We start from the raw sequence: 18,380 nt of genomic DNA on the forward strand, positions 1-18,380 counted from the left end.
GGGATTATTTTGGTTATGGTTTCAGAGGGTTTAGTTGATGGTTGCTTAGCCCCAAGTGCTTGGGAAGAGCATGTGGCCAGAACATGTGGCAGTGGAGCTTCTTCACCTCATGGTAGAAGGAGAAGGAGAAGGAGAAGGAGGAGGAGGAGGAGGAGGAGGAGGAGGAGGAGGAGGAGGAGGAGGAGGAGGAGGAGGAAGAAGAAGAAGAAGAAGAAGAAGAAGAAGAAGAAGAAGAAGAAGAAAGAGAGAGAGAGAGAGAGAGAGAAGAGAGAGAGAGAGAGAGAGAGAGAGAGAGAGAGAGAGAGAGAGAGAGAGAGAGAGAGAGAGAGAGAGAGAATGAGGTTGTGAGCTATACAGGAAGAGGCCAGAGGCCAGGGTAGGATATAGTTCTTTAAGGATATGCCCTCAGTGACCAACTTCCTCCAACCTAGGTCCACCTCCTACCTTTAACCACTTCCCAATAAAGCCATCAGATTTTGAACACATTAAGGAATTAATCCATTCATTAGGTCAGAGTCCTCATGATCTACTTGTCTCTGGAAACACCAAGAACACCCACAGAGGTGTGCTTCACGAACCTCCAAGGCATTTCTCAATTCAATCAGGTTGACAAGTCAGATTACCATCACAGGTGGTACAGGATTAAAATTCACATGGCATCAGGTTTAGCTGGCTCATTAACTTATTTCATGAGGAATGTTAGGTTCTAATGGCTAAATCTTTAACCATTTAAATTGATGTCACCTTTATAAATTTCCCTTTATGTTAATAACTCTGGCTGAATGAGTTATCCATGGTTCAATATTCTAAACAAATGGAAGTTCTTTCCCTATCCCCTCCTTCATTTTTGAATAAAATATCACTAATAGAATGTCTGTGATAGGAGTTTTGATTTTATTTTGTGTGGATTTGGTAGTAGATATTATAAGCAGGCAGATTACAGCAAAGTTTTTTAGCATTAAGTGGTGACCTATTCCATCAGTGGCTGGATTCAGGTAGTAACTGCAATGATTTAAATGAGTGTCCTCTAAAGGTCTGTATGTTAAAGTTTGGTTCCCAGGGTGGTAGCACTGGGAGGTTCTATAGACCTCTAAGAAGTGGGACCTAATGGAAGGTCCTTAGGTCACTGGGTGTGTGTCCTCCAAGGGGACTGTGGGATTCAATTTCTAACCTCTCTCTCTCTCTCTCTTTCATAGCTTGAGATAAGACCACTTGCTCTCATATGTGTTCCTACCACTGTCATCCACTGTTTTCACCAGAGGCACACAGCAATGGGGGCTACCAATTTTGAACTTCCAAAAACTATGAACTAAATTAAACCTTTTTTCATAAGTAGCCTGTTTTAGGTATTTCATTGTAGTAATTAATACAGAGAGCATCCTTATCACTGGATGATTCTGCTAAGGATGCCATGGAAAAGATTTACTTATTGATGTGAATTTGGGACAAAATGGTATTTTAGAGCTATTCTAGCTTCAAGAAACTATATACTAGTAGTGGTTATACTAATACTATTAATATTAGTTCTCTATTTTATTGTTAATAGTTACAATTAGCATTTGGTAAGCACCTATCACATGCTATATACAATGCTAGGTATTTTACATCTACATCCCAGTTAGGCCTCATGTTCACTCTTTGTAAACGTCCATACCCATGTGGATCAGAGGCTTGTTATTCTCAGTATTTTTTATGTGTGTTGTCTCAACTCTTCAAGTAGACCACAGACTCATTCTTAAGATAGAAGATATTGTTGGATACTTTGTCTTATTCCTTATAGTTGCTGCAAATATAGAAGGGTGGAACAACTTCAGCTTAGAGCTTGCTGATTACACCATGCTGACAACTTTTTCAGGAACGTCCTCAAACTGTGTCCTTTGAGTCAAATTTCCCATGTGGTACTACATTGGAATGGTTATTGTGGAACTGTGAGATAGTTCTGACTGTGGCTTTATAAGAGGAGAGGGAAAAAAGTAGAAGTTAAGCAAAGGAGCAACACCTAACTAATCATTCCCTCTTTCTCACCAGGACTATGAGAACTACCTTACCTTTTTCCTTTCCTTGCCTTTTTTCTTTTTCTTTTTTGTTTTGGCAGTACTGGGGGATTGAACTCAGGGCCTTATGCTTATTAGTAAGGTGCTCTACCACTTTAGCTACTCTGTCAGCCCTACTTTACCTTCTCAAACATTTCAGTATTTTGGTGGAGGGCAGAGGAAATTTAACTATACTTGTGTAATAACAAATCATTCCTTTCAAATTATTCAATTATTCATCATTTTTGCTAGCTTCTCTCTGTGTTAATATCAATAAACTGATTATAGTCTCAAGATGTTTTATCCACAAGAATGTGTAAGACGGCTTAACATTGTGAAAATGATATTTATGTTACAAATGGCATGCGTGAATTTTTTTGGTTGTTCACAGCAATGGGAGCAGGGTAACATTCTGGAGCTCTAAATGTCACGTGGTCTACATAAGCGGTATTTATGATTGCCTATACAGTGCCATCAGCTGGTGTTTTTCCAGCAGCTTTCTGTGGAACCGTATCTTTTTATTATAGCTGTTTGCAAGCAGTCATTGGTACATTTATCATCTTTGTGTTTTAATACAATTGCAACTCAGGGAATCTGAAATCAATAAAGTTTTAGATGGGATGTACCAATTGGACAATGAAAGTGATTTGGAAGCACAGACATTCATAACATTTGGGGAAATAATTCTTGTTGAATAATGTGAATACACAGAGCTCTGCTTCTGGCAGATGTAAATAAGGCATTGGGCCCTAAAAGGGCAAGTAATTTATTGGGTATACCATCAGGGAGGTTTTGTTTTTTCTTTAAATCCATAGATTGATATGCACAGATATCATTTGAAAATTAGACCTGTGCTCTGACAATTGGAGAATGGTGTTCATCCATCTTGTCACACACCTAGCATGGAGTGTTAGTATTAGTGAAATGAAGATACTAACATAAAAGGTTAGTTATCTAGTCACCATATCTAGAACAACAGCTTCCAATTCACAGCTCTTTCTTCTTCATCCCTATAATCCTTCCAAACTTTGGAATTCCTCAGTAGAAACTAAAAGGACCCCAAAGCAATAGAAATGGCTATCATAATAGGGAAGTAACACAGTTTTTTCTTAGCTCTTCACCATCTCTCCGTCACCTTTCGAAAGTGATTTAATGTCCTACAGCTTCAACATTTCCATCTGTAGGATGAGATAATATTAGTGCTCCTCCAATGGGGTTGTTATAAAGATTAAATTAGTTAGCATATGCAAAAGCATTTAAAACATTATTATTAGCCAGACTCACACATGTAATCCTAGCATTTGGGAGACAGAAATGGTTCAAGGTTCAAGTCCAACCAGGGCAAACAGTTTGATCTATGCCATCTCCGAAATAACCAGAGCAAAATGGACTGGAGGTGTGGCTCAAGTGGTAGAGTGCCTGCTTTGCAAGCAGGAAGCCCTGAGTTCAACCCCCAGACCCACCAAAATGAATTGTTAGTCCCAAGTCTTTCTCTTTTAATAATGAGCATATCATTGTGTATACATCTAAGGTACCTAAAGGGGTTGTTCCTGTACTGGGATTCAAGAAGGTACTAGTGAATATTTTTTGATGTCATTATTTTGAGATTTCTACATTCTTATCTAAACACATTTGGGCTTTTTAAAATAAAAATCTAGAGGAAAATAAAAATAGCACATATAATAACTTCATTCATATATTTCACCCTCAGATCACTTAAAGGGTAGTCCAAAGATCATTTAAAATTACAAATTTTCAGCCCCATAGTCCCAAAGATTTCTGTACTTTCTTCATAATTACATTATTAGAGTAGAGTAGGAATACACAGTTTTTCAAATGTGTACAACATTGTGTGTATTTGTTTAGGTGTTAAGAAAGGACCTTTCTTTATAATCTCTTAAAATACCTTTAAAGGTAGTAAATTACAAGTGTTTGGATTACTGTGGGTTTGTCGGTTTAGACTGCAAGAAGTATTTAATCTTGTGATTAAATGGAATTAAAAAATTTAATTACACATTTGAAGTCTTGATTACACCCTAGGGATTTATTTGCTTATGAAAAGTCAAACTATGAATTACAATATTGCAGAATAATTTCCACTTCATCAGATTATTTTACCATTCATTCCACAAGTGATTTGTAAAATTTTGCAATACTAAAAAATTTTGATACTACATTACAAAAAGGTACTTAAATATAGATGAGAAAGATAAATGTCTTTGCCTTTTGATATTGATACTAAAGAAAAGATGGAATGTTTATATTTAAAACCAATCCCTCACCTCCCCCCCCAATATAAACAAGTAAATAGCAATGCAAAGAAAGGCTTCCTTTAGATCTGTTATTCATTTCAAATGTGTGTTAGGAAAAAGGTCTATTCTGCATATAAAATATAACAACAAAAAGACCTGTAAATAGAAAAATAAAACATGTGGAGGTGACAAATATTCTGTGTACATAGCTTTAAAATCCTGATAGGGAACACTTGTCAGAAGGAGAGACTACACATTCATTAACTTAAACATAAATTCTCAAAGAGCAATATTTCAACATGTTAATTTGCCACAATAGATTACCCATTGAAACCAGCTTACCAGTCTTTACCAGCAGGCAGCATCTTAATTTTTACCAACTAATAGTTTGGTTGAAACACAGTAAGGATTTTCACATAAATATCTTAGTAACACAGACTTTCTGGATTGTAATGCAGCAGCTACCAATATCCAGTCAGCTCATAGTTAATGAAACTCCTGGTCAATATCATTCTTCACACAGTTGCAGGGTCTTAAATGGAAAAGGATTCTGTTTATTTTCTACTTAAATCATAGTAAGAGATTATAGAATTGGCTAATGAAAAATCTTTTTAAAAAATCAGTTAAAAATCTCAAGCTGTGAACAATAAATAATGAAAGAAAAGTAGCTGGCTAGGTTTCCTCTCATTTTTACAGTGATATGGTAAAAAATACAAGGAAAATGCTTACCACTTTAATTAGGAAATCTGGTCTCTTCACTTGCTACAGGGCTCAATACAGAATAAGAAAAGAAAAATATATTTTGGCTGTAGCTTTAGTAAACAACAAAGGAAGAAAAATCTTATCTTCAAGAGATCTGATAATACAGAATTCAGACCTTATCACATTGATGTTGCCTACATTCCTCCATAAAGCTTGGCAAATGAGTAAATAACTGAGCCCTATTTTGGCAGAAGGAGAGAAGTACATACTAGTTCCAGCATTGAAACAAGATTATGAAAACAATCAACCAACACAAAACAGTAACTTTTTCTCCTGAATAACAATGACATCATGTTTGCATATAGAACAGCATTTGCATTATTGCTCTATGTATAATAATATATTAAGGAACTCATAACAGACTGCACATTACAAACTTAAGGTTCTTTGGTGAAGAATGAAAGAAAACAGTATTTGAGCTTTAAAGAAAACTATGTTATCCATTTTTTTCTTTTATCTATTGATCCGTTGGATCCTCTCACAGAGCAGGGAGAGATACTGTGTGAGTTTCACCATGGCGACAATAGCCACGCCCCCAGCCATCATACATGTTGGCCAGAAAAGTGAGTGGAACAGCACATTGGAACTGTAGAGTTTGGTTAGGATGACGGTTTTCTGGTTTCCTTCTGGGTCAGAATAGCAGGAGAAGTGTTGGTACTTCCTGAAGTTTTCCATGACGACATTCACCAGGGACATGGATTCTTCAAAGTTTTTTCCACACTTAGGTATATAGGAGCACTGTGGAGAATGAGATAAACCGTCACCAAAAGATGTGTGTGTGTGTGTGTGTGTGTGTGTGTGTGTGTGTGTGACAGAGAGAGAGAGAGAGAGAGAGAGAGAGAGAGAGAGAGAGAGAGAGAGAAACTAAGAGGAAATAGGGTATAGTGGCCAACTCAATTTTATCTGAAATAACCCTGTACTTTTTAAATTCAAGCCAGTGCCCCCAGAAACCCTAAGAAATCATACATTGATTAAAACATTGTTATGGGATATCTGACCAAGATGTTCCTTGATAATACACCTAAATATTATTTAATTGTTAACTTTAAATCAACTTATGAATATGTTAATTAGCTTTATTCAATCATTTCACATCGTGCACATAAAAATGTAAATGACTTCCAACGAATTCTTTTTGTCATAGCTAAGTATGGTGTGTTTTAAATATCAGAGTGCAAACCTTTCTTTTTGGTTTCCACAAATATGTTACCATATTATACCAATATTTGGCTTTATTTTATTCAACTAAGTCACTTTGGTCATCTTGTTACTGTCGTCAGGAAAACAGCTTCTCCTCTGGTGAACTGCTGAAAAAGGAAACTTGGAGAGTGTAGGGAAACTGAATGGAGACCTGTAATGAGTAAGCCATACTCATTTCACATCCAAAGTAACTTCCCATAAGCCAAGGAAAAATAAAACAGAACAAATCAGTTTGTACTGCCCTCTACTACTACTTAACCACTACTGATCTGAGGAGTTAGTTCATCTTTCCTTAGATTTCTTTTGCTTCTCTTATGTTTCTTGCAATCCCTTTTATATCTCTCTCCCTTTCTTTCTGCACACTTACATCTTTTGCTTTTTTCCCCCTTTCTAGCTCTCTTTTCTTTCCTTGTCCTTCACCTAAAATCTCCTCTTTTGCTTTATTCTTTCCTCTCTGTTTTCTCTCTGTATCCTCCATTCTGTTTGTCCCCTTTCTCTCTTCTCTGGATAAAAATCGAATTAAAGAACTTCATTGTAGTTTTTATTCTTTATGATATAATAAATATATCTGGACATATTTTTCCTACTGTAAAAAACAAAACAAACTCAGAAAAGGCACTTATGGCTGAATTCAAACAGAGCCAATTCAGGTTATAAATGCACCAGATCTCTGTATATTTTGCACCAAGAGAGTTTATAGTAGTAGTTTCAGCAGCTAACAGTACTGTTATTGAAATGATCTCAATATAAATGGCATTCCATTAAAATAGAGGGTTTTTTTTGTGCTCTGGTGAATTGATTTAGCTTAAAAACTTTTTAAAGAAATATTTGTCAGTCAAATGGCAATACTTCTGTCACTAGGTAAGAGTCTTCCAAATAAAACAAGATATAAAGTACCTTTGAGACCATCTACCAAGGTTGTAGTACAGGAGATTTTTATTAAATTTTAAGCCATCAGGGACTGAAATGTGTACATTTCAGGCATGTCCTACACATGATCAGTCTTGGGTCTTCAGGGCCAGTGGCACACATAGATGCAAAAGCAGATGCTAGAGGAGAAAAGATTCTCTGCACTGGTGTTTTTAGCACCTTCAACACATACACACACACACACACACACACACACACACACACAAACTGTCTTCTGCTAGACTACTACTGCTCCTGAAAATTCAAACATATCTCTCACTCATGTTCTTTTCTTATTTAGGGGTCCTTTTGTGCAGGAAGTAGCATAATAAGCTCCTGACTTGAGTTGAGGAGATCTGGTGACTGCGTTATTGTAGGCAAGTTCTGTGGCCCCTAGGAATTGGTTTCATCTGCACAGTGGGGCTAATATTGACTTCATGGCAGGTATCCATGAGGATTAAATGCTGAATATACTTAAAGCCTTGATAAATTTTTATTAACACATTTTCCTTTTAGAATATTATATTTGTCTACATGATTTTTAAAAATCCTTAACCAACTGCCACATACTAAATTACAACATCTCTGAGGAGATAAAAATTACCAGCTGCATAATTTTCATAGTGTCAGTCCTGTTCCATGGGTTTTTTCTCATGTTCCTTGGCTTTTTTTGTCCTAGGAGATTTTATAATACTCATTTCTACAGTTAGAATTCTAAGTTTCTGTTTCTTTGGCTCAAACTATAGCAATGGATATGTTTTTGAGGCTGGCATGAATTTGTAGTGAAACTTAATTATCTTGTAATTTCATCACGTGTTTAGAAGGTAATTTTATGTGATCGATCTAGAATATAAAGAATATATTTCAATAAATGAAATTGAACTACATGATTTGCACTTAGTTGGAAAAATGTAATGAAGATGGAAAGATAAAGACACTAGCATTCTTATATTTAGTGGGAGGTAAGAGACTGGAAAGATTTAGCTTTTAGACTGTGCATGATATATAACAGAAAGGAATATATTAACAGGTATTTTATGAAGAAAATATACTTAGGTACTAATTGAAGTGTATTAATACTGTTACTGTGGCTGTAGGGGATTCTTTCTTTTGTGTGTTAACATAGGGATGTTAAACCTATCAAACCTCTGAGGTAGACATTCAACAACTCACATCTCTCTTCTTAATTCTGAGTTTTGTTAGCAAGTCCCCCTTTCTTCCCCAACCCCTTAGATTCTTGAAAGACAGAAACTTCTCTTTAGTGTTGTAAACTACAGAGATGGATCACAGGCATCACCTCTCCTAGCCATAGAAAGCTTGGTCCTCAGCATCTGCTAATTGTTTTATCCTTTACATGATCAGTGAAGATCCAGCAATTGCATATTCTCTCCAATTCTTTGGAATGTGACTGGAAATTTTCTTTTCTTAGCCTCACTTCCAGAATTTTTTACATTGACAGAATTATTCTTATTTATGATGGACAGGAATTTTAGAGAAAGTGCCTGTTGGGTTTTTCTTAGATATGCTTCACTAGGCATGTGTGAAGCAAAGAGTGACATACCTTCATTCTAAAGAAAAAAGATGTGAGAAGGGGAGGGATCAGTGGGAGCAGGATTTGGCTGAATAATCTTACTGTCAACTTTCTTTATTTTGTGATGGTGGGAAGGGAGCTACCAATTTCTTACCTTTCCTTGAAGGGTGGGATTTGTCTTTCATTTTCTCTTTTATAAAAAAGGATGTGTCTTATTTCAGAAAGAGGTTAGGTATTTAATGAAATCCAAATATTTAAAAAATGCCAAAAAATATTGTGTCAATGTGCCAGACAGCATGCTAGATACAGGTGTCAAAAACATAAGCAATACAAGATAGATAATTAGAAACAGAAAGAACAAAGCAAGGGTGCATGATGAGATGGTACAGGAATATGTCTAAAAAGCTTTTTCAGTAATGTGATGATGCTATCACAAGGGTGGGTTACAACTGCTTTAAAAACTCATCAATAGCCAGCACATCCTAGTTCACAACATTCATTAGTTAAACAAACAAAATTGCTCATCTGAAATATAAATATTCTTGGTTCCAAAGTCAGATAGAACTTTTTCTAGTGTACCCAGTGACTATTATACATATTTATTTTAAGCATATACAATATGCTATACTTTGTGTTTTGCTAGAGTGTAAGACAATCCCTATATTTAAAGAATGTGGAGATCCACACCTGGTAGTCTTGGGTTACCCTGGGCCACAAGTATATTTTGAACTTTTGAATTCCTTACATTAGTGATGGACAGAGTAGTAGACACTCTTTCCCTTACCATCACTTTTTTTTTTCTTTTATTCATTTATGCATACAATGTTTGGGTCATTTCTCCCCCCTTTTGCCATCACTTTTGAAGTGGTGAATCTCCCTCCCCCCACAATTACTTCAGACTTGTTTAATTTTCATTTCTAGTGTCTTGCTTGATTTTGACAAGCAGAGCTGTTTGGTAGAGGAAAGGAGAGCAGAATTCATGCTTTCCTGTGTATGGCCATTTCTTTCAGTTATTGAGAAAAAGTTCCCCCTAGAGAGAGGTTTTCTTTTATTGTATTTGCTCAAAAGCTCCTGCATCTATTATGGCATTTACACTTGATTTGGAGTAGAAAAGTTTAAAAGATCCAGAAATCCACTAATGAGATAGAAATTGTCTAGAACCTTGGGATTAGTCAATACTCAGATTAACCTGAACCATGAAGCCCCAAGTGCACAATGGGCTGATTTGACCCAGAGTGAACCAGATAACTAATCTGACCTTGATCTTCTTTCTTGGCATTGGAAAGGAATAATTTCTTTCCTCCCCAACTCTGCTTTTCTTCTTGATGCTCAAAAGCATCAAGGATTATGTCAGCTTCTTATGCTCTTCCTTTTGTTTCTGCATGGAAGTACTCTCCTCTGTTCTAGAGTTCAGTTTTGATGTAGAACGACTAAACTTAAACTCTAAGGTGCTAATTATGTGAACAGTAGATGTCAAATTTCAGGGCATGTTTTCTGACTCTCTTTTTACTCTTTCCAGAGTGAGCTTCTGTCTGCTTTATAGCCAGTCTGTGTAAACTGGTGCTGCATACACACCCAGGACTTCCTTGACAGTCCGCAGAGTTATCTATGCATACTTCTATTCCTTTCTTATAGCCTTTTAATTGATTCTAAGCACCTTATGGAATATGATGGAATAGTGTAGGTTTTCATATATTCACCAGAATATGCCATCAGAAGGAAAAAGATTTCATAGAATTTGGACTTTTCAGAACACTTGAGTTTACTCTTTCAAAATGATGCTCTGATGTTTTTCCCTTTAGGAGACAGAAAAATGAAGTAAAGAGCTTTAGATTTTAATTCATCTAGTTGGTGAATGCATAACTTTGGGAAACTTATTTAATTTTCTGAACTCAGGTTTATTATCATAAAATGGGATTGCTACTGCAGTTAAATAAGGTATTTTACGTAAAATATTATATGGCTGTTATTATTTTAGGAGTAGGAGTAAATGAGATGAATTTTATATACTTTTTAGCATAGTACTTGGCATGTACTTCATAGTGGACATTTAATAAATGCTGAATCCCTCTTATTGATATTCTTAATTTCATATTCTTCCCCTTTTTCTATACCCTGCCAATCCCATGCAGAAGAACTGTGAGCTTTGTACAATTTTCAGGATCTCACAGCATCTAAATGTAAAGATAAATAAAATTTAGGTGTTAATTCTGCCACGGTCTGGCACAACTGGATTAGGAAGAGTGCTAGGCATCTAGTGGGTAGAGGACAGGTACAAAATATCTGATAGTGCACAGGGAAGACCTCTACTTCACCATCAGACAACAAAGAATTATCTCACCCTAAATGTCAACGTTGATAGTGCTGAGGTTGAGAAAATCTGGGGTATAAGCATGATGCTTTGGAATGGGTGACAAAATGAAGCTGGACTTGGAGTTGCAGATAATTGGCTAATTTATGGAACTTATTCTTCACTAAAATAGCTGTATTCCCTATGACAATTATATAAAATCATATATATATGATATTATAATGCATGCCAAAAATTGGATACAGTTTCTTATTTTGCAACAAACTGCATCTTTAATCTACCTTTAAACAAGACAAGTATGTTTTTGAGAATCCTTGGTGAGTTAAAGAGTTTAAACTCCCAAAGGAGATCAGAATTGAGGAATTCACAAGCAACAACTATAGTGGATTAATGCTGTGGTGCTGTTTATGATTTTAGTGACAGCCTGGTGGCTAAGGGAAGCAGGGGCCCTGGAGCCCACTTGCAGCTCCCAGAGACCATAAGTCAGCCAAATGCTCCACAAGTTCATACCCTCTTATCAGCTTCTGTGTACTGTTGACAAGAAGCTAGGTACTGGGTTTACAGGCTAAAGAAAAAATATGAGAGAGTGTGAGAATTTAAAATTAAAATGCTTTTGTGTGTCTTTCTACAAAAATGCTGACAGCTTAATTGATATCCTTTTGCCTCCTGTTGTCTCAGGTCAACACATTGTCAGTAGTGCCTTATGGATCTCAACAAAACTGTGCCCATTTCTTGGTAACTGGGAGAAAGACTATCATTTTGGTAAGGTTGGGGGAGATTAACAGGAAGGGGAGGTTGACTTTGAGAATAGTTTTTCTTTGTCAGGAATAACCTAAATGCTCCTCGAGCTGTACAGAAGTAGTTAAATAATCCTCTGACATGGACATAACTGAATTTTCAGAATGCATATTTCTGATTAAAAGCAGAGGCTATCTGTGTAAATAGTAAAGAACTGGTAGGTCAGGAAAGTACACCAAGTGTTTGGTGCCCTTGTCCCTGGGAGCATTTACTAATTGTAGAAGGTGGCTGAGAGTCTAAGGGACTTCCTGGTGTTTTTGACAGCCTTGCAGAGGTATGGACATGTATTACCATTGAAACTTATCAAGTGGGAGCCCTGATGACCCTTGTAGTCACTTTGGGGTGGGACTCCAGGGCTGCATCCCAGGAACAATGCTCAACCTGAAGGAGGTCCTCAAAGGCACGGCAGTTTAGATTTGAATATCTCAGTTCGTGAAGTTGGAATTTGGTGTTGCTAAATATGGTCCCCAGGGACCTGGCAGAAGCAAATAAAAATACTTTTTGGAAAAGATAACATCATGACATAATCATGCTTGTGAATTTTTGCTTAAAGTTATTTTTATAAATAGTTTTGAAAATATGATTTCTGAAAACTAATTTTAAAAATCCAGACAGTGTAAGACAACAAGAGAAGAAAAAAATGGAATAGGCACATAGGGATTTGAGATACTGAAGTCATCAAAACAACCATAATATTACCTTTTATGTTAAAGGGTTTAGAATACAAGAATTAGAATATTTCAGGAAGTTGAAAATGGTAAAAATAAGACCGCACTAGATATTTTAGAGTTACACATACAATAAGAGAAATTTAGAACTCAATAGATGAGATTAACAGACTTGTCAGAACTGAGGAAAGTATTGCTGAACTAGGTAAATATTCAGAATGAAGTGAACAGTGACAAAAGGAAGGGGCAAAAAGAAAGTGAGACAGACGGACTATAGTGAGAAAACCTAGCTTATGCCAATTGGAGTGCCAGAAGGGGAAGAGGACAGAGTGAGAGCAGAGGCAATGTTTAATGAGATAATGACTGAGAGCTTTTAAAAATTGAAAACATTAAGAAAAGAGGAAGAACCCTGGAAATGTTAATAAAGCTAAATAAAAATAACTGCATGCTTTGGCACATAATAACTAAGCTGTAGAAAACCAAAGAAAATAATCTTTAAAATAGGCCAAGATTACCTTGGAAGCAGCAGCAGACTGAGGGCTGATTTCTGAATAGTAACAATGCTTACCAGAAGACAATGGCAACAGAATAAGAGCTAAATTAGAATTTTGTGCTTAGTGAATGTATCTTTCAAGAATAAAAGAAAAAAAAATATTTTTGGACAAATGAAAACTGAAGAAATTCTTTAGATTAGACACTGCACTAAAATAATTTCCAATTAGAAAGTATTCTTTAGGCAGTGGAAAAATGATCCCAAATGGAAGATCAGACATAAAGAACTTAAGAATAATGAAAATGGAAGAACTCAAGGGCCCATATAAATAAATATTTGCTGCATATGACAACAATAATGATGTCTACATGAACTTAAAGCAAATATAGAATAAAATGATAACATGTAGGTCAGGAAAATAACAACTAGGGTTCAAGTATTTTAATGTCTTCAATTATTTAAAACTGCCATTGTAATCTCTAGGCTAATCTCTAGGCTAAAAGAATAGTTGCAGATCTAGATAACTTCTGAGAAAAAAGAGAGGGGTAAGTAGGATTATAAAAACAATCCAGGGAGGAAAGGGTGGTCTTTTAAAACTGGACTGGTCTTTTAAAGCTTTATTTATGAAAAACAAAAATAAAGAAATGAATAAACTTAACCCTTACATAAAAATCAATACTGAGACAATTTTACTTTATATGTGAAAGGAAAAACAATAATGCTTTTAGAAGATGATTGAGAAAAATGATTTTTATGTTGTTATGAAGACTTATTAAACTGAACAACAAAAGAACTAACAAAAAGGAAAAGATTAACAAAATGTGGCTACACTGAAATTTGAAACTTCTTCCATTGAAAGATATTGTTTAAGACACCTAAACAATGAAGGATAGAATGAAAAACAGGTCACTCTAAGGGGAGGGCACTAACAGGAGGGGGAGAGTAAAAAAAGGAAGTAAAGAAGGTGAATATGGGTGATGAACGTTCTGTATGTAAATGAATACAGAATTTTTAATTCTTCTGTACTCACCATAAGAAGAGGACTAAGATAGAAGAGAGAAAAATGGAGGGTATGAATCAATATGGGATAGAATACATATATATGTGGAAATGTCATAATGAAACTCTCTGTATAGATATCTTTTTTTTTTTAGCTTCTAAACAATATAAGTTCATTTTTCACAGTTCTAGAGGCTTGGAAGTTCAAGACAAAGGCTCTGACAGATTTATCTGTATAGATATCTTAAACAAACAAAAATGTCTTTTGTTTCCTCAAAAGCAGAGGACAGGAATGTAAATCATGTCCTATCTGGAGGATGCTACCAGTGAGAATGGGGATGATATAAGGAAAGGATATATATTGTGGAATTATTATATACTCATATGAAAATGGAAAAATGAGATCTGTTGAAACTATTCTAAGAATGGGGGTGGGGGGTAAAGAGAATGATGGAGGGGGTGAATTTAACTAAGATATAGTGTAAGCACTTCTGTAAATATCACAGTGTACCCTTATTACAACAATATGATAATAAAATTAAAAAAAAAAATAAAATAGATCATAGGACATAAAAAAAGACCTAAAAAAAAAGAAAGACATTGTTCAGAGAGTGAAAAGGTCATATAATGAGTGAAGATATTTGACACATGTATAACCAGCAGAGGTTTTGCATTTAGTTGTTTCAGTTTTTTGTTTGTTTGCTTGTTTTTTGAGACAGGGAGTCTCACTATGTTGCCCAGGCTAGTCTTGAACTCCCAGGCTTAAGTGATCCTTCTGCTTCAGCCGCTCAGTCGCTGAATCACCTTGTTGTATTTGAATATGAAAAACAAAAAATCCAATGAAAAAGTGGGCAAGGGACTTGAATAGGTATTACACAAAAGAGGATATTCAAATGACTGAGACATAAATGAAAAGACACTTGACAGCATTAGTTATCAGAACCAGAAGAAAGTATCACCACAGTAACTATTAAAATTACAGATGGTAACATATTTTGGTGAAGATTTGGAGCAATAAGAACTCATATCCACAGGGATAGTGGGGAATTATATAGGTATATGCACTTTGAAAAACTAATTGTCATCATCTGTTAAACTTAGAGATGTATATACTCTGTGATCTAGAGAGTTCATTCCCAAGTTTATACCTGACAGAAATGTGTATTCTTCTGTACCAAGATACATATAGGAATATCCATGGCAGAATTATTTGTAATAGCCCCAAACTATAGAAAACTCAACCAGAGTGAATAAATAAACTGTCCTGTTCATGCAATGGAATGTGGTATAGTAAAGGAAATGAATAAACTACAATCAAATGGAATGACTCCAACAAATATGCTGTGTGAAGGAAGACAGACAAGTGAAAGGATTCTATATGATGCCATTTATGTAATGTTTTAAAATGAGGCAAAGCTAAAATATGGTATTTAAGGATATGTGGTTTCATGATAAAACTACAAAGACAAATATGAAAGTAGTTGCCATACGGCCAGGATAGAGGTTATCTTCAACAGGGAGCATCACCTAAAATTACTGGGAGAGGGCATGCAGGGTCTTTTTCTGGTGAAAGGAATGTTTTACTGTATTACTTTTGTGGTGGTTACATGGGAGCATCTCTTTATAATAAGTACTTGAGCTACACTTTTTCTTTTTATGGTTATTTCTGTGTGTTATAGTTTACATTTAAAAACAAGATAGTGGGACAAATAAACCAAATGATGACCTAGGATCATGCTGACAGCAGACAAGACACTGGTCCTAAATATATAACTGGGATTTATAATGGTACATTCACTCCCTATTTGTAACCCAAGTAATGCATTCACAGGGCTGTAGTGGTGAAATGTCAAAATGAAGAAACAAATATTCCCACTTTTTAAATGCTTATCCAACCTTGGCCATTTTTCACTACTCTGGAGATTTGAGAGTTTTATAGGCATTCATCATTATAGGTCAGCTTTGATTTAAGAATCTGTTTTGAGGGAAGATCTTAAAAAACAAACACCCTGTGAAGAACCTGAGTGTGCAGCACAAGGTTAGGACTGCTGTTGTTTGTGACTACTACAAATGAAAGAAAACCAGAACAAACGTTTTCAAATAACATTCTCTGAAATATTCATTAAGGCGAGTCCTTAGAGATATTTGCAATAATTCTTTCAAGTTATTATAACCAAATTACAAAGTGAATTTCCTTACTTTGTGTCAATATATCAGAGACAAGTCCTCCTTACTCCCTGTGTTCTAGTATTGAACATCTAAGTGACCACATTTCTCCCAATAACTAATGCTATATCATTTAAGTATAAGCATTTGTAATGAAAAAATTTTTCAGGAAGATTAGAGTTCATGAGGGTTGTTTCCTGGGAATAAGAGCCAATTGTCTTACTGAAGTCAAATTGGTATCAGATTGTCTTGATCTATGCTACTGCAAGTCTAAAACCCAATGTACTTAAAATTGATAGTGGTGGGTTGGCTGAAATATTGCTGGTCATCCTAAACATTATAAATGTAAATTTCACATATAGTTTTAATACAATACACATGTGTTGAGCATCAACTAAATTCAGCCTCTATGAACCCAACATACATGAAGAAACACACACACACACACACATACACACACACACACACACACACTGTAACACTGTGACACTGTGACCATGGGTTGAAGTTCTCTCTGTTCTAGGTACTGTGATCTGCTCAATACTACATACTCTATTCTAATTTTTACAATGACCTTGCAAGGTGGCTATTCTTGTCTTTTTTAGAGAAAAGGAAGCTGAGGATCAGAGAGGTTAAGTTGTATCCTCAAGGTAACAGAACAAAGTGAAAGACTGTAGAAAAGCAAAACATTGTTTTACCAGGTGACTTCTAAATACTAGTGTGCATCTCTGATTACGCTCTGTAGTTGCTTTAAAGACTAGTCTATTTGTGTATAAATAAGGATACATTATCCTTCCCAATGGGAGTCAAAGCCATAACTGCTCTACCACAAAATGGGGAAATGACTTGTCCGCAATTTGCAGGGGAAATATTTCCCAGGGCAAAATCAAGGAGTGAGTTCCTTGAATGGAAGAGGCAGGGCCTACTTCCTGGTGGTATTTTCCTTTGAAATACTGGCAAAAGGGAACTTCAAAGTGAAAGGAGTTGGCTTGGAACTCTGTGGGATGCCTGGAATGTGGTGTGCTGAGCTCCTACCTTCTGATTGATTTTCATCGTCTCTTCAGTGTGGTAAAGGAGGAGCTTTTCCCCAGAAGAAGTCAGGTTCACGTACACCTGGAGGCAGGGGTACTGAGAGAGCTTCCAGCAGTCTGGACCACAGCTGAAGGAGCAATTGAAGGTCTCGGTAATGGATGCATTCAGCAAGGTGCATTGAGATTCTTCAGTCCACACACTGTAGAGAAAGGGGAGAAGACACATAGGCCCATGGGCTATTGGCAAGGAGGGCATGATCGAAGGGGATCATTACTCAGCTCCTAAACCCGAGGAGTCTTTTCTAAGTCTGTAACACACCCATCTGCGTAAAGTGTATGCCTTTGAATAGAGAAGCTTTAGGCAAACTACAACATAGTATATACAAACTTTGGCACCTGAGAATTTTCTCAATGGCAACCATTGGACACAGTAAGCTTTATTTATTTATTTTTCTTATTGAATTCACTGGAAAGTATAAGGCATGTTTCAAGTAATAACCTGTATTCTACAGGTATAGCTGTACTTCTACATTGTACAGCTTCTCACTGTGCTCCAGTCCTTACTTTTGCTAGGTTTCACTTTGTACTTTCTTCATCCCAACCCTGACCTCTGCTTCTCTACAAGAAGGAGAAGTTGGGCTGGAGTCCAACTTGACAGATGGAAGGACAGTGATATTGTGCCCTGAAGTCATTTTAAATAAGGGAAATAAGATCTCAACCCTTTGATTACAGCAAGAGCACTTATTACATCCCTTTTCCCCTTAATTGGTGCTTTACATAAATTATCTTCGTTAGTTCTCTCAACAACTCTATAACTTGGTATTCATTCTTTTTAAAGGCAATTGAATTGAGAGTCAGTTAAATCGGGCAAGATATGCAAGAACACATTGCTGGTAACTGAAGGAAATTGTGATTTTACCCAATACAGTTATTTCTATTAGGTCCACAGCCATTCTGTTATACTGTGCTGTCTTTTTGAGCACCGTGCAAAAGAAACCCTTTTATGCAGGCTAATGGGTTAATAAGGATGTTATGGACATTCTCAACTGGAAAGATTCCTGTTGCCCACTGGTCAACTTTCATTTTAAAATACCTTTAATTTTGTGATCAAGGCAAGCATTTGTAATTAGGATATATCACGAGCAATCAATGTTTTGCTTCTGGACACAAGCTGATTACCACAGTGATTGGGAACCAACATATTTTTGTGCAGATTAATATTCTGTC

General features: G+C 36.0%; 1 protein-coding gene across 1 annotated transcript in view; it reads right to left on the bottom strand.

Annotated features, from left to right (window-relative positions):
* Positions 1-4,056: 4,056 nt before the first annotated feature.
* Positions 4,057-18,380, bottom strand: part of Kcnmb2 (potassium calcium-activated channel subfamily M regulatory beta subunit 2) — a 256,391-nt gene continuing 242,067 nt past the window's right edge. Inside the window, exons 4-5 of the mRNA XM_074073727.1 lie at positions 17,158-17,353; positions 4,057-5,785 (exon numbers count right to left, since the gene is read on the bottom strand). Coding sequence (XP_073929828.1) covers positions 5,501-5,785; positions 17,158-17,353 — 481 coding nt within the window. The 3' untranslated portion in view covers positions 4,057-5,500. The remainder of the gene's footprint in view (positions 5,786-17,157; positions 17,354-18,380) is intronic.

The sequence above is a fragment of the Castor canadensis genome, chromosome 5 (genome assembly GCF_047511655.1).
Source record: "Castor canadensis chromosome 5, mCasCan1.hap1v2, whole genome shotgun sequence".
NCBI lineage: Eukaryota > Metazoa > Chordata > Mammalia > Rodentia > Castoridae > Castor > Castor canadensis.